This window comes from Rhineura floridana, chromosome 6, assembly GCF_030035675.1.
Source record: "Rhineura floridana isolate rRhiFlo1 chromosome 6, rRhiFlo1.hap2, whole genome shotgun sequence".
Lineage (NCBI taxonomy): Eukaryota > Metazoa > Chordata > Lepidosauria > Squamata > Rhineuridae > Rhineura > Rhineura floridana.
In genome coordinates, this window is record NC_084485.1 from 83,788,218 (window position 1) to 83,811,605 (window position 23,388).

Below are 23,388 nucleotides of genomic sequence, written 5' to 3' on the forward strand. Positions count from 1 at the left end.
AAGGCCTCTTATTGAGATGTTAATAGGGGCGAAAGGCTGTCCCTTTGCTCCCTATTTCTGCCGCACTGACAAAGCTGCTTCCTTTCCAACAGCTCCATTTACTGCTTCCCAATGATAGCGTGAAGAGTGTCTAGGATCCATTGGTTTACACACCAGAAGCCCAGAGTGCTGTTGGAGGTTTTAAAAAGTTACTCCTAGTTCCAAGTGTGGCCTCTGCAAAACACCTGTGCTTTGCCATCACAGAGAAATGCAAATTATTATTATTACCTGTCACTTACAGTTTATTTTGTAAAGCATCTAATATAACATTTAAACTATAAATTTCCAAGACTTAAGAAGGTCTTGTCCAGAAAGTTTCTCAAAATCTTGATTGCAAGTGACTCTAATACAAATGTCGGGGGGGGGGGCAAGATCAGAACACTCTCTTTCATATACCAGTGATTTGGCCCAAGCTTTTAAGCTGGCTTTCATATGTGATGCCAGAGTCAAAGCTTCTGATTTCAGAAGATATCGAAAGTAATTGCTGACTTCTATATTTTTAAGGGGTGAGTTCTTTATACCAGTATGTTTTGGTGTAACAAAATCTTTTGCATTGGGTAAAACCTAAATCTATTAGACTGCAAAGAGCTTCCAGAATCATCATCATAAGACACACGGCAAGCGGTGTTTGTCACAAGCTCTTAGCCTCACCTCTATCCCTCTACCTTTTCTGTTTTTAACATGGAGCCTGAGGAAGAGTTCTGTGAAACTGAAAAGCTAACTTAATGTTTTGCAACTTTCAGTTGGCCTAATAAAGGTATTCTGATACTGCACCTGTTTGGGCTTATTAAAATACAACTTTCTGCTGCTTACAGCATTTGTTGGGTTGAAAGAATCAATGAAAGAGTCGAACTCTTATTTTGGATGCCAGATTTCAGCAAAACTAAGGAAGCTCCAGGATGATAAAATCTTACCTGCTTTTATGGAAAGATTTTAGAATTCAATTTCTATATGCAGGATTTCAAACACACATTGATAATTCTATGCTCCCACTAGGGTCCTGCCACACAATAGAGCAGTTTGGCTAGCTTTTACCACAGGAGTGGAAAACAAACTGAAGAACTAAAACACATTTTGTGGGTGTTCCTTCCACTCACTGACAGATGTAATACAGCCATTTGGAAATTACTTGCAAATGCTTTTTTGTGTTTATTTAATTTCAAACCCTTTTTTGTCCCCTCCCCCCATGCCAGTGTAAAGAGTTAAGAGTTAAACTTATTTTCTTATATGGTAAACATCTGATTTCATGGCAGTCTGATATCCATTTCTGAGTACAGCATCCTTATAAAAACTACAAACTTTACATTAGCCCTTGTAACATCTTTGATACTAGGAGTCCATTATACAAGTATATATTGGACAGAGTGGTTTCTAATAGGAAACACATTTATTGTTCAGAAAAGGGCAATTTTACATTTTTTCAGTACTGTGAAAGTGGATATCTTCTAATTCTAAAATCAGAGGAGTTAACCTTATTAAAAAGTCACAAAAGATTTAAAGGTATACAAATTGGCCAGTGTGAAAGCAAAATTAGCCTTTGTGCTAATGATACTATATTTAATGCCCAATAAATTCTGCAACTCATGCTTCGTTTGAGAGGTATAGTAAAGTCTCAGGATGCAAGATCAATAAAAACAAAAGAGCATTATTAAATCTTAAAATAAACCCAGAAATTAAGAAAGAAATTACAAGACAAAATAATATTTCTTGCGCTGAAAAACCTGTAAAATATCCTGGGATTATTTTTTTTAATAAGTAATGAGGATGGTCTCTTTGGTTAATGAGATTAAGGAAGGAAGATAGAAATTAAAAGTGTCATGGGCACAGTTTCTGCTATCAGAATAACACACTCCTGAAGTTTCTTTTTGTCTTTGATCATGTGCCAGTTAATATACCTGTGCAAATATTGACAACTTGGCAGAAAAAGTTATCTAATTTTAATTGGGATGGTAATCATGTTCCATTTGGAACAGTTTTATGTGTTTTATAATTGTAATGGTTTTATTTGTTTTTATAATTGTGTATTATATTGTTGTAACCTGCCCTTATGGTGAAGAACAGATAGAAATCGTATGTATGTATGCATAAATAAATAAAAGACAGTCCCATTGACTCCTTTAACTTAGTTTTGGACAAGTAAAAATATAAATAACAGAGATAAAATGGTTGGATCTAGATAAACAGATCTTGCATATCTAGAGCTTCCATACGGATAAAACATGGCATTGTAAGATTTTAAGATGTATTTTCAGATGATCACTTTTTGGATGATTAATTAACAAAAAAAGAATGTGAAAAAAATCCAGTGGTTCCAGTATCAAAATACAGAATGAAGAAAAACCTGAAAACAGCATTCACTGGTTTTGAAATATTGGTTGTTTTGCAAAGGTTCTAAAGATACGTTATGTAGTATTTGTTGTCAATTTGTTATCTGCTAATTAATGTGGAAAAAATTCTTGGTAAAAATTGTTACAGTGTCTGACTGGAATAAAATCTTTACTAAATGTTCTGATAATTCAGTTAGTATTAATATGAGAGAAGTATGATAAAATAATGGGGTATTTGAGCCCCAACAAGCTGAATAAAATATGATTATGTAATTCGCTGGAGATGTGATCTACAGTGTGATGATGTTTTGTAAGTGTCATGGAAGTTCTGACATTACAACATACTTGCTTTATTTGATGGAATGGTGAGAGATGAACATGACATTCACCTCTCATTTATTAACAGTGGGTGGAATCAAATTGGTGCCCTTGTGCTCACAAAGGCATCTGCTAATCAAAGAGGAGGGGAGGCAATTTTTATCAGTTCCTCTCCCCATTCCCGCAGCTCTGGGGCCCTCCAGAACAGGTTGGAGAGTGGTGTGGGGGGCTGCAGGGAGAAGAAGGAATTGACAAAAATAACTTCTCTTCTAATATTAGTGAACGCCTCTGCTGAATTAAAAAACCTTCCATCAGCACAAGGGCACCAGCTGGATGCAACCCAGTACTTAAGACTGTAGTTGCTAAAAATGGGCAGAGGGCAAAAAATGACAATAAAAGAAGTGGTTTGCAAAGGTATGGCAGTGTACAAATGTCTAAACTTACTGATTATGAAACTTGGGGAAGGAAGCCAATACACATAAACTTTTGTGAAACATGGCATCCATTCATTAAACTTTGGAAGGCCAAGTATAAATATTAATATAAATGTTTATGTGTGGGGGTTTTCAGTTCAGTGGTATAATTTGTATTTTTCTATTTGGAAGGCAATTTTTTAAATCTTTTAAAAATTTTAATAGTGAAAATGTTTATGACAACAACAACACTGAGTGGTAGCACAAAGAATTTGATTTAGAACTGAAATTACAATTCGGATTTGCTTGAAGCTAATTAAAAAGCCTAACTGCTGAGTTGATTTTCTCAGGAGAGGATTTAACCCAATTTTGTAATACTAACAGAGGCATAATCATTGAATACTAAGATACGTTAATGTATTGTCCAGGTGTGATAAAGAGAAAGAGGGTTTGAGAGACTGACTTTTGAGAGATAAAGAGAGGGAGGAGGGCATGGAGGAGTGATGACCAAGAAGGCATAAGGGGAGGGGGGTAGATTACAAGGATTTAAGTCTTTAAAGCCGAGACCACCTAACAAGATGACTCTGAAATGCTTCTAATTTCAGTAAGGCTGCAACCCGCCCCATCCCTTCCCCCATGCCGCCATTGTAAACAACTAATCCCAGCAGAAAACAACAGAGAGTAAAATGTATACTCATTCTGCAGCATTCCAGGCCTTGCTTTATCTTTTATTTATTTTTCTAAGAGGTCAGAGATTGTTTGGAGGGGGGGGGGGAAGGAAGCCAAAGACACAGGCCATCTCTTGTGTGGGCTTGAAGGAAGCTGTTTTAAAGGCAATGTCCAAGAACATACAATCTGGAGTTTTTATAGCAGAGCAATCCCAGGCCTCATTTTCTCTCTCTCTCCCCGCTTTCTTGTGGTAAAGCTACACAGCTTTAAACCAAAGGACAGGGTGGTCGATTTCTTCGGAAAGAAATGTAAAGAATTGGGAAATAATTCCTTTTCCTGTTGAAACTATAAATAAGGAAGGCTGATTTACACAGTGCCAGGACTGCTGACTTTCAAAGCTTGCTATCTGTCTATAAATCAAGTGCGTTGAGGGAAGTTAACCCTATACTTAAAGAGAAAGAAAAAAGCAAAGCTTCCACCACCTAAGGTAGTGAGAGTGCCAAGAAAACTGTGGTCTTCTATTTTTTTTTAGCCCCAGAAAACGCAAATGAGTGAAATCAAACATAGTGTGGAGGAATGGGCAAGGGAGGGAGACCAAAATCTGCAGAGGTCAGAACACAGGAACACTCTGCAGAAATCCAAAACATAGCCCATAATTACAGGCTACTCGCCAGTTATTTAGGACTTTGTGATTAAAGTAATGAACAGCCATGGAGGAAAATGAGTTTTGATGACTGAGGTCAAGACCTCAAGCAGAGCCCTGGCCCTAGACTCAGCTACCCAAAATGGTATGGATGATGAACACTTGCCTTGCAGCCAGGCTCCACACATGGAGAAGCACAACACATCTATCCTTTTATGTTGCACTTTTAAAGGCCAAGTCAGTGGCTAACAAAGCAGCAGCCATCTATTATTTGATACTGGATGAGGCTGCCAATGTGGCATATTCCAACAAGCTCTGGCTGGATTTTGCAAGAGGGCCTATACTGCTCTGAATAGTTGTGAATGGGTATGTGATGAATCATTAGCCTGAGTAAGGGGACAGGGAAGTGTGATTAACCATGATTTGTGATTTTTTTATCCTCTTGGTCAGGTATCCTGTTTAAAACTATTCATATTGGAACCTGGGATAGCCTAGAATTCTTGTATGTGTACAGAACACTTAGCTTCTTAAGATAATCTTGACTGACCTGTCTCAGAGTTGGTGTTGAGGTCCCTAAGACTTAATGTTTAAGAAGATGTCAACATCCATGTCCTTGTCAGGACTGGCTCAAGATTTCATAACTGCCAAGGCAACCATGGAACTCACCATGCATTGGCAGTCCAATACATGTGGCAGGACATACACTGGATTTTAAAAAATCTATACAAGCCCCAAAACTGCTGGTCTGTATTATGATGTGACTAGAATGTTACCGTTGATTGACTACTCTGTATGAGGCATGAATCTCAGGAACTATTATCCTTTGCAAAGATGGAGAACTGATTAAAGTGGTCCACCCTTGAAGATCTATAGATCTGACTCATTTCTGGAACTAAGAATTGCTCATTGATCTCACTAGTCTTTGTGCCAATGATCCGGTCAGCTTCTGGAAAAGATCTATATAGCATTGAGACTGTTGGTACAATTGCTCCTAGATGCTTCCCTGCTACCTTTCCCCACCGAAGCCTCAACTGCTGAGCCAGCTAACTCCCTGGTTTACAGAGGAACAATGAAGCATCTGGAGTGACAGAATGCAAGTCTGACTCTAACCAAATATGCCACAGAACCAATCTGAAGGCCTATGATGTGGCAGTAAAAGTCACTTAACACAAATAGAGCCAGACAAGCTGTTTCAACTGGTACAGAGACTGATACTTTTGGTCCCCATGTTTGAACAACATGTCATTCAAAGCTAATTTTGAAGTTTTTTTGCTAAACAATTTGCAGATAAAATAATATGAATTAACTTTGATTACTGAAGCAGAATCCACTACAGGAATGTCAAAGTACCTACTTGTCATAACCACTTGGATACATTTCAGTCACTGCCCAATGATGTTTATATTTGGGGACATTAGTGCAGTTGACAAAACCCTGTCCCTAGATCATTTTCCCACTAATAAACACATATTTATTTCAGTCACATATCTATTACAACGTTTGTGTCCTTAGAGTACCTTATCACTGATAATTGATCACGGGGAAAAGGAATTTTATTCCTCTTTGTGTAGCCAGATCATTACTTTTGAGATTATGTCTCATAGACCTCTGGATTGAATGTAACTCAAAAACACTCATTGCAATGCAACTACATGCATGTGCCCATTCTTTCACATTTCTGCCTAACAGCAGTACACAGGAGAATATTCGCACACCTAAATAGAAAACTTAAAAAAAAAACTCCTTTATGAAGATTAAAATAGCATGAGAATTCCTTATTGTGACCACTTGCTGAATTCAATGTTGCACTGATTGGCTACATCTAAGGCAACAGAGGCTATGGCACTGAAGTGACAACTGCATTGGGATGGCTTAATGATTGTAGCAACAGTAGACCCCATCACCTTCCACTCCCACATAAAGTACCTTCAGGTTTATATCAATAGTAGCTTGATTTGGGGAATTCAAATAAGCTCTTTTCAAATTTAGATGCCTTTCTACAACTCTGAAACAGAGTGAAGCAGCCTGACGTTTTTGTGACTTGGGGGAGGGGACAAGAGAGAGAGAAGTATCATAAATTTTATCATACCATTAATAGTTCTTGCAATATTTTTACAGTATTTGCCTTCATCACTGCTTCCAGCAAAGGTGCAATGAACAGTTCTTTAGCATTCTTCAGTGTAAAACACATTATGCAAAATAAGGAAGGATGGGGGTACCTGGTACAAATGACTCAATTCTTCAAGCTGGGACATGGTCTTTTGGCAGGGCAATCGTATCACAAAATAAACAAATAACATTAAATCCATTGGGCATTTCCATAAGCTTATGGCCTGCTTTGCAATGTTTCTGGGTGGTCTGCTGACTAGCGTCCTTCATAACAGTGATGGACATGTATGGTGTCATGAAGCAACATTCTCAGTTAGTGTAATGCAGTGCAGAACTCATCCTGGAGTTCCAGAGGCATTGTCGGCCAGGCCCAATGCCAAAGCAAGCATTTTGCTGGCTGTTTCTTGTCTGTCTTTGGCAAGAGCTGCTTTGGATTTAAATATAAATCTTATATGAAGACTATTTTTCTCCTTTTTAAACGGTGGACATCTTCCACAAAGCCCAGTGAATTTAAACAGGGACCTCTACATTCATGCTACTTTAGTTCTGAGGGGCAAATGCTTTCTCCAGAACACGGACAAATTCTAGTTCACATAAATGCCTGAGCACTTTTTTTAGCCCATACGACTTGACTGATGGCAAAGTGTCTTGGACAAAAGTAGACTAAGGCTGCTATCATGCATGGGGCTGATTGCGTTAGTTTAATGGATTAAAAAGGTAGTGCTTCTGTTCCGATTTCTAAAATCCCTATCACTCTGCAGTACCTCTTGCGTTAAGGGAGAACAGCTTTTTCAGCCGATATACCGGCATTTAGCTCAACTATCTTTCACACAGCTTGTTTTCATCCCTCACCCATGAGCATGGTTCCCCACTGTGCAGGAGGTCTAAAATCTCATCCCATCACCATGCAAACCCTCTCCCTTTAGGATCTGACTTTTTAAATTGTTTTAGTTGTATCAACATAGCGGTGTGTGTGGGAAATGCTGCTGCTATCTGCGCCGATGCTGGAATACTGGTACAACTTTCGTCAGGCAAAAACAACCCCTGCACGAGTAAAGGGTGGGAACACACTGCATTCTGGGATGCCTGTCACGTGAGTGGCTGCAGCTAGCAAAAAACTCCTGTGATCTTCTGAGTTCCCAGCCTTGTTAATTGATTATTTCTGGTATCATTTATCATGGAAATTTGCACTAAACTTCCACTACATTCCATTAGAATTCTGGAGCTAGCTTGTGCATCATGTGAAAGATCAAATATAATGCGCAAATTACCAGTTAAGAAATCATCAGAATAACGGAATAAAGTGCAGTGTGAAAGCAGCCTAAGAGGAACACATTGTATCACCCTTCATCTAGCCCCACAACGAGTATGCCAAAATGACAATTGGAGGAGAGGCACTGTTGTGACAGTTACAATCCCAAGAAACAGACCACCACAATATAAAATGCTTTGTTCGTCACCACGTGAGCTCCACGTTATTTGTAGCTTTGCAAACTATGAGGTTGGAAACAACTTCATTTTCTCATTCCGTCTCATGAGGGATTGTGTTGTAAAATATATTTTATGATGCCACACAAATATTGCCTTGGCAGCAGGCTTGTTCTCTTGTACGTGTTATACAAGGTGGGGTGGGATGGTAGAAAGCTTCTGTGCTTGCACCCCTATAAATCCCCAATACTACCCCAGGCTTAATTAGAACTTTCTTCAGATCACTCACAACTTTGTACATCAGGTGCTGATTTGGCACCATCGAGGAAACAACTCATAAAGTTCACAATCAATCTGCAGTTAGCAGCCAGCTTCTCTTGCCTTGCTAGTTGGGTTATTCTCTCTCCCACCTCCACCCCCCGTACATATTCTCATAGAAAGTAGCATTAAATTGGAGACATATGGTAGGAGGCAGCAGAGCTTAATGAGACACATGTGCTCTTTTCTCCATAAGCCTGCTTCCTGAACAACAGTGAATGCATCTACATCATCCAGTGAGACAGGTAACCTAGAATGTGCTTTAGAAAAACACAAACACCACTTTCTACTTATGATTCACTGAAAAAGGTTCTAGGTTATACAGCTTTGCCAGTGACTTCTGTATTTATTTCTGACATTTCTATCCCTATTTTCTATATAAAATATAACTGAGGCAACTTACAATTAAACAACAATTAAGAACAATAAAATAATACAAACCAGTTCACAACAGTCGCTTTAGTAGCAGTGAAATACTTACATCCCAGAAAGCCTCATCTAAAAGTGAGCAGCAATGGGACCAGGTGTTATTGGTCTTTGTAGAACGTTCCAGATTCTGGATGCCATACATCTCATCTAGGTTGTGTTCAAATCTTGCTGCTTGTTTCTCCTCAGCCCTTTCCTTTCAAAACTCTCTGTGTCTTGTCCACGTTTTACCTCCTCAACCTCCCTGTCTGACTACTTTTGATTCCCATCACAATGATCACTTAGCATTCATATCCAATGGTAGTCCTGCCATGAAGGAAGGTGAGGTGCCAACCTCAGCAGATTTTGGGCAGCAGATCTGATCCTTGACCTTGGGGCACCATCCATAGAAATTATCTTGGTGTACACCACATGAACAGGAGCTATACAAAAGGATGGTAGTTGCTTTTGCAATGGTCATTCATTCTCATGCAGCTTGAGCAAAAGAATTTCCTCATAGATTGTGATCTGTGGCAAGCATGCTATTTCGATTTTTGCCCGACACCGAAGTGCCTGTTCACGCCTCCTCACTCCCTGCTCCTCACAGGCCTTCCCCACAAATGACCTCCTTTGTCTAATTTTGAGCAAATTGCTCCAGTTGTGGAACCTCACCTCAGTGACCTGTTTCATCACATGAGACCAAGCTTTTCAGTCATCAGGCCCTTCAGAGCTCTGCCCAGACCTTGGGCATGATCTTACCCACACTTGTTCCCTGAATTGACCTACAGTTTAGCTAATTAGGCAGTGCCAATTTACAGATGTCTAAAGTACACAAAGAGTTATAGTGCTGTACAGTAGGGCCCTGCTTCTCAGTGCCCTGCTTTTTGGCATTTCGCTTATAAGGCACCAGCAGGGAGATCAGCTGGAGGGGGGGCTGGAGCTCTCCGCACTCCAGCTGATCGCGCCAGAGGAGGGGAAGTTCAGCTGTAGCATGCTACAGCTGATCTCCTCTTTTGGCACGATCAGACTCCCGCTCGAGCTGATTGTGCCCGAGGAGGGGAAGATGTGATCTTCTCCTCCTCTGGCGCGATCGGCGGGTTAGGTTCCAGACCCCCACACTATAGCTGATCCGCTTTCCAGTGGTTTTCGCTTTCCGGTGGGGGTCTGGAACCTAACCTGCTGTATGAGTGGGGCCCTACTGTACGAACAACATCTCAAGCTCATTTTATATTGTATTGTGCTTGTGAAGCTCATGGCAGTGTCATGCAACAGGAAGAAGACAGAAGAGAGAGTGAAAAGAGTCACAAGGAGAGTAGAAAGTAATTCTTGGTTCATATGTTGGTGACTGCTACCACCCACAATCCTTTTGCCTTCCCCTCGAAAAACATGTGAGTCAAGTGATCCTCCACAATGAAATATTTTCATATGGAGGCCCTAATCATGTGACATCTCTGCCTGGGTGGCAGTGGATCACAGGAATGAGATTTCTGTGTGATCAAGTGTCATTAGAATGCCTGGCTCACACATTTTGTGAGGTGCCTGTGAGGAGAGGGGCTCCCACTGCCATCGAAGGGTGAAGATGGCAGAGATTCTCTCTGTCCCCTGATGGGGACAGGATATGTAGCTGCTAAAGGTTATTAGGTTTATTATTTATTTATTTATTATTTGATTTATATCCCACCCTTCCTCCCAGCAGGAGCCCAGCAGGTTCAAGCATGAAACATCAAATGTATTTTTACATACCACAAATGGAGACCAACATGGGTTATCTAGCCAAGTTCTAAAAACACAAAGAAACGGCATGATTATAAGTTGTTTATCACTCCTAGATTTGAGTGATCCATTACCATGCTCATATGCAAGGACTCCATGTCTTCACGTGTTAAAAAAACTGGGCCAAAAAGTACTTTGTTGATCTGATCTTGTATTTTAATATCTCTACCCCAATGGATTAACCATATGGACCCAGAGGCAAACATTTTGTAAGCAAGCATACAAAAGCAAGCATACATGAGCCCGTGGCTTCTTGGAATGAAGCTGAGCACATCTAGCCTTTTAAATAATATGCTGAAAATAAAACTGACTGAATTATACAATAAGAGCAAAGATCTTGCCAAACATGTTACTGTTACCAATGACATCAGATTTACCCTGATGACACTCACTGCTACTTGTCATCTGGTAAGTGAGCTTCCCAGATGTGCGGTGCATGCCACAAGATAGGCAAAACCAGTTCATTGTTGCAAGAACTTGGCTGTAAGTTCCCAATGGAAAGGCCACAGTCTTCTGTCTACGCTATAGTAGCGAACTGAATACTGTAATGTGGAGATATTAAAACAAAGAATAATTATAAATTGTAGGGAACCGTGACAAGTAGCAACAGAATCTCTTTTTCAAGAGTTGATTGAGCATGAGACTAGACACTCCTATTAAACAATGCACAGATGATCTGTCAACTGGATATCCCTGAGGTGCTTCCTCTACATTCCATTTACATGTCAAAAACTGAAATCTGGGTAAGACTTTGCTGTTTCAGTTTCACTGTTTATTTCAACTCCCATGAATCTCAAAAATAGCAACAATTTAGCTCTAATGCACTGAAAAACCTCAGACATGAAGCGCCAAATCATATCACTCTAGTTGTGGACCTCCACAGTACTACTGACTAAACTTAAATATGCATTTAAATGGGAATATGCATCATACTCCAAATAGAGACTGTCCTGCTCAACTTTGCTCCCAAGATACTATATCATTGTTCCTTCCTGATCTGTCTGATGTTACATTTCCCTTGGGAATCGGCATACCTGTGAAGATCATCTCTAGGCATAGCATCTATTAGAATTCACTACACGAGTAGGAGCCATCACACCTCTACTGCAGCAACCACAGTCATGGACTGGAGCAGGAAAAATGCCTATGTGGTGCCCACCACTCATGTAACCATGTAATAAGTTCTAATACATGATACACCTGTAGAAAGTGGACAAAGGCACCTCTTTAGATTAAGAACAAATGTTAATTTGTCACCAAGGGCCAAACTAAACAGCAGCTGAACTGTAGTTTAGGTTCAGGTCTGACCACAGGACTAAGTTGTCCTTGGATGTCTTGATGGATGACCTTTACAGAGAGTGGGACAAGGGGAGTGGGACCTTACTCTTGCTTCTCAATCTTTCTGTGGCTTTTGATACAAACAACCATGGCATCCTCCTGGATTGGCTCTCTGGAACAGGAACTGGGGACACTGTGTTACAGTGGTTCCAGTCCTACCTATGTGGCTGAGTCTAGACAGCAGCATTGGGAGAGTGCTTTTGGCCCCCTGACAGTTTTGCTATGGGGTGCTACAGGGCACTATTTTACCTCCAGGGCTATTTCATATTTATATGAAGCCATTGGCAGCAGTCATTAGTAGTTTTGGGGCAAGGTGCCATCAGTAGGCTGATGACACTCAGCTCTGTTTCTCCATAACATTTGAATCAGGAGAGGCCATGCAAGCCTGGGTCCAGTGCCTGGATGTAGTGGTGAGATGGATGAGAGAAAATAAGCTGAGCTTGAATCCAGGCAAGACGAAGGCACTCTGGATGAGTGGCTCCCATATCCAAGAAAATAGCTGCCTGGCCTGAATGCAGTTGCATTCCACTGAAGGAGCAGGTACGCAGTCTGGGGGTGCTTCTGGATCCAGCTTTGTCACTGGAGACCCAGGTGGCCTTGCTGGCTAGAAGCACTTTTTACCAGCTGTGCCTGGTATGACAACTACAACCGTTCCTGGACTGGGAGACCTTGACCACAGGAGTTCAGACACTGGTGACATCAAGACTGGATTACAACAATGCACTCTATGTGGGACTTCCCTTGTGCTTGACCCAGAAACTACAGTTAGTGGAGAATGCTGCAGCATGACTGCTGACAGGAGTGAGACCCTGTCAGCATATTACACCTCTGCTCAGAGATCTGCACTGGCTGCTGATCTGCTACTGAGCCAAGTTCAAGGTGTTACTATATAAGCTCTTAACAGTTTGTACATGCCCACTTGACCCCTTCAAAGAGTTACAGGTGCACATGATACTCACACTGCACTTGTAAAAAATCAGTCTTTTAATGTGGCAGTACCTACACTTTGGAACACGCTGCTTATGGACACCAGGCAGGCGCCTTTGCCTGATTACATTTTTTTGTTTGTTTTGGCAACCCCATGTAAAAACTGACATGCGTTTTAATCTCTTTTTAGCTTACTGTTGATTTAAATTCTTTTGAAAGCTTTCAAATACCTGTTTTTAACTATCTTTTTGATCATTTCAATGATGTTGGTTTTTGCAAACCACCAAGAATTAAACAATATATAACTTTTGTTAATTAATTATTAATTAATTAAAAATAGTTTAAAACCAGCCCAGCCACAATACAATGGGAAATGTTAAGTGAGGTGCCTGCTTAAAGGAACAAAAAGAGTGCATGGGCCAGGAGAGCAGAACCCTCACCCACTCACGGGTTACCTCCCCACACCCTCTCTCCCCTAGTCAGGGCTCCAGGAGTGGAAGGAAGCGTAGCTGGTAAACAAGTCAGGGGAGCTGCATGGACATATGCCATGGAAGCAGGGAGAGGTCAACTCACCCAAACATTCCCTTTGCTTCTTAAATTGTACCACGACTCCAATTTTCCACTTTCCACCTGGACGTGCAAGATCCAGGTTTGAACACATGTATTTGCCACCCTGACATTCTCTGGGTCCAAGTGCTATAAACTGTATTCCCTATAGCAGGGGATCATTCTTGTGCTCCAGATCAGTTTTTATGCTACAAACAAGAGAGGCTTACTTGTTCTAGTGAAAGAAGCCATGAATGGACTAATATGAACAGCATCTTGCAGCTATGCTTCTAAAGATTTTTTTCCCCTTCTGATACTGTGCAAAAAACCTTGACTAGTCATAGCAATTGAATGTCAGCCTGTAGAAACTCAGACAAACTCTCTAATGTCAGGGATGGCGGAGTGAAAAAGAGTTGCCTCTATTTAGCTGAATTAGCTTTGGTGCAGTGATTCTATTAAGAAGCACCAGCTTCTCAAACAAGCCACCATGGAACAGCTTCTGTATTCACTGCCCAGTATAAGCCACACCTTTCCATTTGTTACATAAGTAAGCAGAGGGAGGAGAACAGAGCTCCAAGTCAACATTCCCCTTTTAGTCACTGCCACAGCAGTTTGCATGGTAAGCAGCTTAAAAACAGAAGACTTTTGTATCAAACACTCAGAGGCATAAATCACAGGACTCCTACCTTGCCATACTTCACCCAAAGTCAGGGTCCATCCCCAGCTGCTATAATGACTGAAGGAGTCCACGTGGCTAGTGTGAAATGTGCATGGATACACCTGGCTGGCAACTGAATAGTTTCTGCAGTGTGGTTAGCAGTTTCTTCCAGAATGCACAACTCAGTGCGGGCATTTGTCACTGAGCCCTTGGAAATGTCCACAAGGAAACATGGACATTTTCTATACTCCTGCCTGTTACCCGATTTGCCAGCATCTCTCTGCACTTATACTCTTCTATAAATTACTTCCTATAACAGCTTTTAGCAATTCACCCCTCCCCCAACTTGGTCAAGCATACCTGTCATTCAGCAAATGCGGAACATGCGTTAGTTTATTGCCTCCTGAAATGGAAGAACAAGCAGTGCAGTGGGAAAAGCATTAAGAAGAGAACTGCTGATCTGGCTTAGCTATATTGGATTATTTATTTATTTGGTTAAGGATTACTACCATCCAAATTAGTCAGCTAGACTTTATGTAAAAGACAACTAGTTCATACTTATAGAGTACTACAAAATAACTATTTCTAGAATAACAACATGGATATATGCACTCTCATTAAGAAAAACAGTATAAAGATGTTGCTTTGATGCAAATTCCAAATTTCAACCCATTTCTTTCGTCTTGAAAACAGTACTATAGATTGAGCACATGCAGCCAGGTAAAAACTCTCAGGTGAGAGAGTAAGCTAACCACAACTCTAGGGAGATCCTCATTGTTATGTGGGGCTGAATTTCTGATTCCTAAACATGGTGAGTTTAACTTTCCATGCAGCACAAGAACTATTTTGGATTGATGAAATTTCACATATAGCTTAGAAGGAAAACTCAATCCAACACAGAGGAGCTCTATCAGAGTGTGAAGCATAATTAGCAAAGCAGATGGTTCATGGAGTTTTAATATATTTAATATTTAGAAAAAGTGTAAGAAAATACTATTTAATGCAATAGCAGAAGGTACAGATTAATTTCATACAAAAGGTATTTAAAATATTTTCCCACCCAATGAACAACCAGCCTTTGGAAATAACTGCTAAATATAGACATTTTTGTCAAAAGCAGGATACTGAATTAAATAGCTAAAAAACCTATAGTTATTCTTTAGAAAATCCCGTTTGTTTATACATTGAATACCATCTCCTAAACTTTCCATTTTCACCAAAAAGCTGTTCTTCTCCAAGGTAAAACTCTCATGAGAATACAAGTGCTATTTATCAAGTGTAATTTGTTTTCACCATGACAGAAAGACTGTATGGGATCAATTTACAAATGAACTAAGACTAGCAATTATCTCTGTGCTAAAGGAGTCTGATTTATGATGTGCTTGAAACAACTCAAAGTTTGGCAACTGGGTGCCACACTCACCTGTAATTTACCTCTTTAACCACAGTGATCTCCAGAGAGTTGACATTTTTGCTGCCTCCCCTCCACCCAAACATGTGACTGTAAGAGCCAACTTCACATTTTTCAGTGGCTTCACTACTCTCATGAGAGTTATCAGCCAACCTCAAGCTTGAAGAAAGAGAGGTCAATAGCCTGAAGGATTTCCTATTCACTAGGAGTCACAAGAGGCTGCTCTATAAAAGGAGGTGAAAACCTGTCAAACTAGCTATCATTTAGATCAGGTGTGGGGAACCTTTGGCCCTTCTGATGTTGCTGAACTACAACTCCCATCAGCTTCAGCAAACAAGGTCAATGGCCAGGGATGATGGGAGCTGTAGTTCAGCAATATCTGGAGGGCCAAAAGTTCCCCACACCTGACAGGTAGCCATTCACCTTTGTCAAGTATTAAAACTATGTTGAAGAACTGAAAGGACAGAGCATCAAGACTAAAGAAAAGCCCTGGCCAAATCCACAGAGGCTCCAATCTTCTAGGAAAATCTCCTGTATAAGCCCTACACACACAAATAATAAATGCTGCTACTTAGCATTTGTAGTGTACTTTGGAATGTTTAAAGCACATCACACATATTTTCTAATAAGTCAGTATTATCCCATATTGCAGATGGTGGACTCAGAGTTAGCATTTGCCAAAAGGCACTCACTGAGTAAGTCCATGGCAGAGAAAAGACACTTCCTCATTCAGTTTCTTAGCCAGGACTCAAGAGCTTGGAAAAGTTACTTTTTTGAACTACAACTCCCATCAGCCCAATCCAGTGGCCATGCTGGCTGGGGCTGATGGGAGCTGTAGTTCAAAAAAGTAACTTTTCCAAGCTCTGCGAGGGCTCTACATTAATTCAGACAACATATGTGCTCTTCATGCTCCATTGTCGTTGCCATCCATTTAGTTCCCAATGGATTGTGCCTAGTTTGGAGAATGAGGACAAAGACTGCCAAGCCCCTCACACCTCTAAAAACCTAAGAAAAAGGCAATGTTTAAAAATCTCCAGTGACACTTCCAAGTCATTTAATGCCTAGACTTAAGGGGCGTTCAATAATGTCAATATTCAAATAACCTGGAGCAGCACCCCAAACATTTGGACAGTCAGTATTACAGAAAATGTTTTCATACAGATGCACTGATATGAGGTCAGGTATTGGGGGTGCAGAAGAGAGAGACTGCTAATTTAGGAGATATGGATGATGAAGATGGTGAATTGTACTGTCAAGATTTTAGTATTAAAAAAAATAAATGTTTGTGAGTCTTTCATATGATCAGCTTTTAGTAAATAAATGCACTAATTTGTTGTTCATTTGTTCTACAGTTTCCCATGTTGTCTTTCTGAGCTGTGCTTTAACTGAAGGGAAAAGGCATTTTCACAGCACTTGATGAATGATAGTTCATATCACAGAAAGGAGTGGGAATCTTTGTATGACTTATTTAATGCATTCATATCCTTCCTTAATGGGATTCAAGGCACCATTTATAAGTTTTCCAGGCAGCCTCCCATCTAGCGGCTGACCAGACCCTGACCTGCTTAGCTTTAGCTAGGCTGCACTGTATGCCTTCAAACCATGACTAGTTGTTTTGAGCGTAAAACAATAAGGGTCTCTAACACAGTTCAAAAAATAAAATAAAATTATGCCCTACAAATTATAAACAGTAGTAGCAGTGTAACTTATCCAGAGAACTGTTCGGGTTTTGCTCATCCATGCTAAGCCAAGGTTTGGCTTTGTGTTATGTGTAAACTGGGCCAGTGCCTCAAGTTCAGCCATTTTAAGGCAATCCAGAGGATTAGGATATTGGACAGATTTTATGGTGTCAGACAACATTCACGCCTTACAAATATTTTTTTTCCTAATTTCCCAATACGGATGGGAAGTCTTCTCCACCATCACTTTTATCTAATTTCTATATAAAACTCCTTATCATTGCAGCTTAGTGCTTATTTCTCATTCATCATTCTGCTTCTGGTCTTGGAGATGAAAGCTTCTGTCCTGGGGCTTTCAGCAAAATAAAGCATGCCTGGGATACTCTTATTTCAGCAGACACTGGTGATTCAGTACCCAAAATGTAAATATGCAAAACAAATTAAGAAGAACTTACCCTTCGTCAATTCTGACACAGTTCATAATAATGCAGTTAGTAATTTTAACTTTGTCTTTGATCACACATGTAGTACCAATGACAGAATGTTTAATTGCAGTTTTCTCTCCTACTTGTGTAGATGCACCTACAATGCTGTCAGATCCGATCTAGAGAGAGCAGAAAGAAAACAGTCAAACTTACTGTTTACTTTTTACACGTGCTGCTGTGGCCAATGAACACAGAGCAGATAAAATAGATTCAGGTAAGCTTAAGTGAAAGCAGCAGGGCAGAGCTGAGAAGTAATCCCTTACAGCAGACTAGGAGGTTGGAACCCAGACAGAGCTTTGATCTCTGAAAAAAGCTAGGTGTGCCATATGCCTTCCCCTAAATCATATGAAGTGTTTCTGTGATTCAAAGGCCTTTTCCACATAAGCAAGGTCTGTTTCTTTCTCTTCAGTGCTGGAGAACACCTCACACCTATGTTATGTTTCTTAGCAATGAAGACAATGGGGCAATCTTTGCTCACACAGAACTGTATGCATGCACTACAGCTATCATATTAGAGCAACTGTGTCCAAACATATTTGGCTACATCCCTGAAACCTGTGGAGAAGCAGGAAAAAGACAAAATACTACTGTTAGCTAGCTCTCTCTCCCAGAAGGTAATACTTTCCAATGTATTGTGCTGTAAATGATAATCTGTTGCACAGGGTTGGAAGAAGAGAGAGATAGCTGAATGTGAATGCTCATCTAATGAGCTACAGATTTGATGTGTAACAACCATATCTGTGTGCTGTATCATCGAAACTAGGAAACTATGGTTACCAGCTTCAGAACAAGCCAGGACCTTAAGTCATGTTTGGAGTTGGTTTAATATCCTGTTCTGTTCTGAAGATGGTGACCACAGTTTCCCAGTTCACATAAAATGGAAAACTAGGGTTGATTGGAGACTTCCATGCTGCATTCAGGCACACTGAGGAAGGAAGTAGCTACATGTGTGGGGACAAGGCTTGTTCATATCTCAGCATTATGGATGATATTCAACTAAATAATATCCTATTTTCAAAAAGGGTAACCCTTCTCTTTCCCAGAATTACAGACCAATTAGTCTGCTGGATATCTCTTCTGAAATATACGCTTCCTTTTTACTTAACAAGCTACAGGAGTGGGTCTCTTCCAATTCTATTTTGTGTGAAGAGCAAGCTGGTTTTAGGAACTCTTACTCCACCATCGATCATTGCTATAGTTTGTTCCATCTTATTGAGAAAACCTTGAAAAACAATTCAAGACTCTATGCAGTTTTTGCTGACTCTCATCAGCTTTTGACTCAACTGACAGAAACTGCTTGTGGTCCAAACTGCATGCTCTTGATATAGATCCTAGGATGTGTTCTGCCCCCCCCTTTTAGCCTTTATATAAATGATCTGGTCAAACTGCTTGGGAATTTGGATGCATGTTCTCCACCTATAGGAAATAGGAAGGTCAGTATTCTCTTATATGCAGATGACATGGTTATCCTTAACAAGGGGTGGCCTGAACAAGCAGATGGATTTGTTGGTTAATATTGTCAGCAGGAACAGCATGTTATCAACTTCTCAAAAATTAAAGTAGTTGTATTTGGTAAGAGATCTCTTATATCCAACTGGTCAAGTTTTAATAATCCTATCCAACAGACGAAATCATTTTGCTATTTAGGAGTCCATTTTGCAGCAAACTCCTTTTGGAAGGTTCACATGGACGCTAATGCTGCTAAAGCAAAAAGTCTTGCTGGCGCTATTCTGAAATTCTTTTACATCAAGGGTGGGAAATTGGTTGTTCCAGCCCTAAAAATTTTTTTGACAAAGGTCGTCCCTTCTATGTTATACGGTGTAGAGCTTTGGGGTCTTGGCCACTCACCAATTCATGAGTTGGAGAAGGTTCAAAGCTCTTTTTTAAAGAAGGTTTTGGGCCTACCTGTTGGCACTCCTGCTGCGCATGTACGTGCAGAAGTGGGTTGGCCTTCAGTCCAGGCCAGAATACAAGTTCGTCTCCTAAATTTTCACAACAGAGTATTAGCTTTGCCACCCTCCCGCCTGGTCTCCATAGCTTATGGCTCGCCCTTAAATGCCCCAAAGAGAGTTGCTGCTTTACATACACTTGTTAGAGAATTTGATACTGAGCTGACCGAGATTCAGTTACTGTCTAAAGTACAGTTAAAGCTGTTTGTGTACAGGAGAGCTTCTTTAGCTGATATGCTGATATCCACTCTTCAAGATTCTCCAGGCTGTATCCATATTTTAAAACAGACCATCAGAAAGCTAATTACTTATTGGTAATTACTTTAGCTCCATGCAGAATTGCTTCTACTGAGTTAAGGTTTAATGTCATGCCTTCTGCCTTTCTCAACGGTCGTTATAAAAAACCTCCCTTAGAACACCGGTTTTGTGTGTTTTGTAAAACAGCTATAGAGGATATCATTCATTTTGTTACCCAGTGTCCTTTATAAAGATCCCTGTGAGAAATATCTGTCTGAATTTAGTTGTATGAAAAAAAATTGTTCCACCAAGTGAGTTTGTGTGTTTTCTGTTATCGGACAAAGAAATATATATCTCATTACATGTTTCCTTATTTGCCCTGGTGGCTAGGAATTTAAGAGCTAAATTTATCTCAGCTTTGAATGATCTATGTTTGTAATGGTATATTACTAAACAAATAAAACGATTATGGTATGGTAACTAAATAATTGTGCTAGTGCAAGGATTAGAGGTAGAGCAATGGGTCTTCCCCTCTCCCCCCACGTGCTTAGGACAGCCTGGCTGGGGCTGATGGGAGTTGTAGACCAACAACATCTGGGGACCCAAAGTTTGGGAAAAATGGCATGGGGAGAGGGAAGACCAGTCAGTTGCACTAGAAGAAATCCTCACGCTGATGGAAACAGTGACTTGGTGCTATGTTGAATACAACCTATTAAGTCCAAATGTAGTCTCTGAGAGATTTCATTGTACTATACAGACATATAATATGGAAGGAAATTATGAAAATAAAGCACAGACAGCGTTCAGTTTTTTTTGTCTCACTAACTCATATGTGATGTTCCTACTCACCAGGCATTTATCAATGATTTGAGCGGTACAGTGAACTAGAGGTTCTTCTGGACAAAGTGACGACAGCATTTTAGGAACCTGGAAGAAGAAACATAAAGTCACAAGATAACAGGCAAAAATGAAGCTTCCCATTGTATTATGATGCATAATTGCAATCTCCCTCAGTTTAACTAGGCATTTACAAATTATTATCTTTGATGCCCAAAGAAGACACATAGTGAGATGAACAGTACTGATGAATACATGAGGAACCTGCTGTGGCCCAAAGATTCCATGCTGGATTTTCTTGTAAGAGGTAGCATATACAATCATTTCCATAGATAATATAAACCCAAACGCTGTATGCTGCTCAGCTGTAGATTTATTTATTTATTTATTATTTGATTTATATCCCGCCCTTCCTCCCAGCAGGAGCCCAGGGTGGCACATGCTCAGCAAGATATAGTATTCATTTATTTATTAGTTCATTTATTAATTGCTTCCCATAAAACATCCCAAAGCTATTTAACAATAAAAACGTATCGATGCAATTTCAATCCAATGCAGAACTGAAATAAAAATCTACACTTAAAAGGCTTGTTGGAAGAGGAAAGTCTTCCATAGATGCCAAAAAGCAAGTAAAGATGGAAAGCAGGGGCCGCCACACTACAGGTATGATTCCTACATCTTACGAAATGGAACTCTTGATGAATGGTATCTGCAGGAGGCCCCCTCCTGCACTGCACAGTGATCGGTTGGGCATATAAGTGGTGAGATGATTTTTTGGGTGTCCTGGTTATTACAAGCACTCATTATTACAAGCAAGACAGCGTGTGAATAGAGTGCTGTGACTTGGACCTAATAAGCTTGGGTTCAAACTTTAATACTTCCTGACTTTAAAAACAAAATGAAAAGCAGCTATGGAGACAAAACCTTGGAGCAGAGGACCAGGTTGGGGATGGGAAGGAAGAGGGACTGCCTAAGTCTTGCTCTTCCTGCCATTTATCTGCTCAAACTTGTCCCACCACAAGCTGCTTTGCCCCCATCTGCAGGAGGGAAAAGTGCAAAGGCTTTGTGAACCTTCAAAATGTGTACACCTGTAAAGTAATGCAACCATAGCTACATAAAAAGACAACATACTTGCCTGTTGCCTGCATGAGAAAACTAAAATGACAATCTAAGAGACAACTCTCTCTCTTATATACCTAAGAAATATTCCAAACTGATTCAGGAGAAACATAGATTTGCCAAGGTAATCTTATCTCCTGCTAGTTCTGCTATCTAGATCTTAAGACATCAGAAGCTGCATAGAAAACCTCTGCTGCAGATAGAAATAAAGCAAGGACCAGACAAGAAGAAAACATTGACTGTAGAAGTGTCAGCGGACAAGGTTAAAGGCCAGTTACAATTTCAGGATACCTAAAGGATCAGGTAGACGTTAGGCTACTAATTGCCCTTCACATATGTTGAAGGCCTGTTATGTCTCTGAAAGGGCTAGAGACCTTGTGCATATAACTCAACGTTTTTAACCACATCAGAGGATGAGGAGGGAGGAGCCATGATCAGTCATAAGGTATTTATTCTGTATTTATTATTTAAAGTACTTATAGGCCACCTTTCAGGAAAAACTCTCATAAGGCAGCATGCAACATTGAGGTGAGATACTTCAAGATGCATTTGAAGCATAAAAAGGCATTGTAAATAAATACTGAGTCTCAAGAATCAGTGGCAAACACTGCTAAAGAAAGGCAGTTGGGAATAGATGAGTTTTCAAGGCACATTTGAAAGCCTGCACTATAATTCCATTGGAAGAGACATAACAACAAGGATAAGACAAAAGTAAGAACATCTCTACCAGGTCACACAAATGGTGGATGTAGTTAAATTCCAGATACTTGAGTAAATGCACTAGAGTGTAGGAAAATGTTCTATTTCATGACAGGCAGTATTCAGAGAAGCTAGTAAGATGCACAGATAATGGTTGCCAGGTATATTCAAGGCACAATCCTCAATTAAATTATCAGAGGGAGAGGGAGAGGGAGAGGGAGAGAGGGAGAGGGAGAGAGAGAGAGAGAGAGAGAGAGAATCAGTTGCTAAACAGAGAAAAAGGAGAGATGAAAGAGAGCATGATTTGCAGGAGTGCCAGGGTCAAGAGGAGGTTTAGCTTAGCTTTTAGTTTTTCTGAAGAAACCTACTTCCTTTTCTCAGAGCTACTCCCTCCTGCTGCCACCTGCCCACACAAAGGCAGAGGCAAACTTAAGAGGTCAACGGAAAACAAGTAAAACATTTCCTGACTGCAAGGGAAGGGAGGTAAACTGCTGTTCTGTTTCTGCTACTGAAGCATTAACAGCTGTTTCACAAGTTACTGATTAAAAAGTATATACTGCGTGCACATCATCTTGTCTGTACATGCATTATTCTTATTCTTATTATATCCTGCCCTTCCTCTCAGAAGGAGCCCAGAGCAGCAAACAAAAGCATGACAAACATGTTTAAAACATCCTTAAAACATCTTTAAAAATAAATATTTCAAACATCTTTTTTTTAAAAAAATCTAAAAACAATTGTGAAATAGATGCAGATTGGGATAAGGTCTCTACTTCAAAGGCTTGTTGAAAGACAAAGGTCTCCAATAGGTGCTGAAAAGACAACAGAGATGGCGCCTGCCTAATATTTCAGGGGAGGGAATTTCAAAGGGTAGGTGCCACAACACTAAAGGTCCATTTGCTTTGTTGCACAGAATGGACCTCCTGATGAGATGGTATCTGCAGAAGGCCCTCGCCTGCAGAGCGCAGTGGTCAACTGGGTATATAAGGGGTAAGGTGATCTTTCAGGTATCCTGGTCCCAGCACTCTGAACCTAGCTTGGTAGCTAATGGGTAGCCAGAA

At 40.3% G+C, this 23,388-nt stretch overlaps 1 protein-coding gene across 6 annotated transcripts in view; it reads right to left on the minus strand.

Moving 5' to 3' along the window:
* The window catches only part of EIF2B3 (eukaryotic translation initiation factor 2B subunit gamma), a 147,291-nt gene that overhangs the window by 16,440 nt on the left and 107,463 nt on the right, over positions 1-23,388 (minus strand). For 4 of the 6 annotated variants that reach the window (XM_061632820.1, XM_061632818.1, XM_061632816.1 and 1 more), the window contains exons 9-10: positions 20,522-20,599; positions 17,457-17,605 (exon numbers count right to left, since the gene is read on the minus strand). In XM_061632820.1, the coding sequence (XP_061488804.1) occupies positions 17,457-17,605; positions 20,522-20,599 (227 nt within the window). Of the gene's footprint in view, positions 1-10,412; positions 10,450-14,271; positions 14,315-17,456; positions 17,606-20,521; positions 20,600-23,388 lie in introns of all 6 variants that reach the window. The other 2 variants (XR_009763524.1, XM_061632821.1) reach the window with 2 other exon arrangements.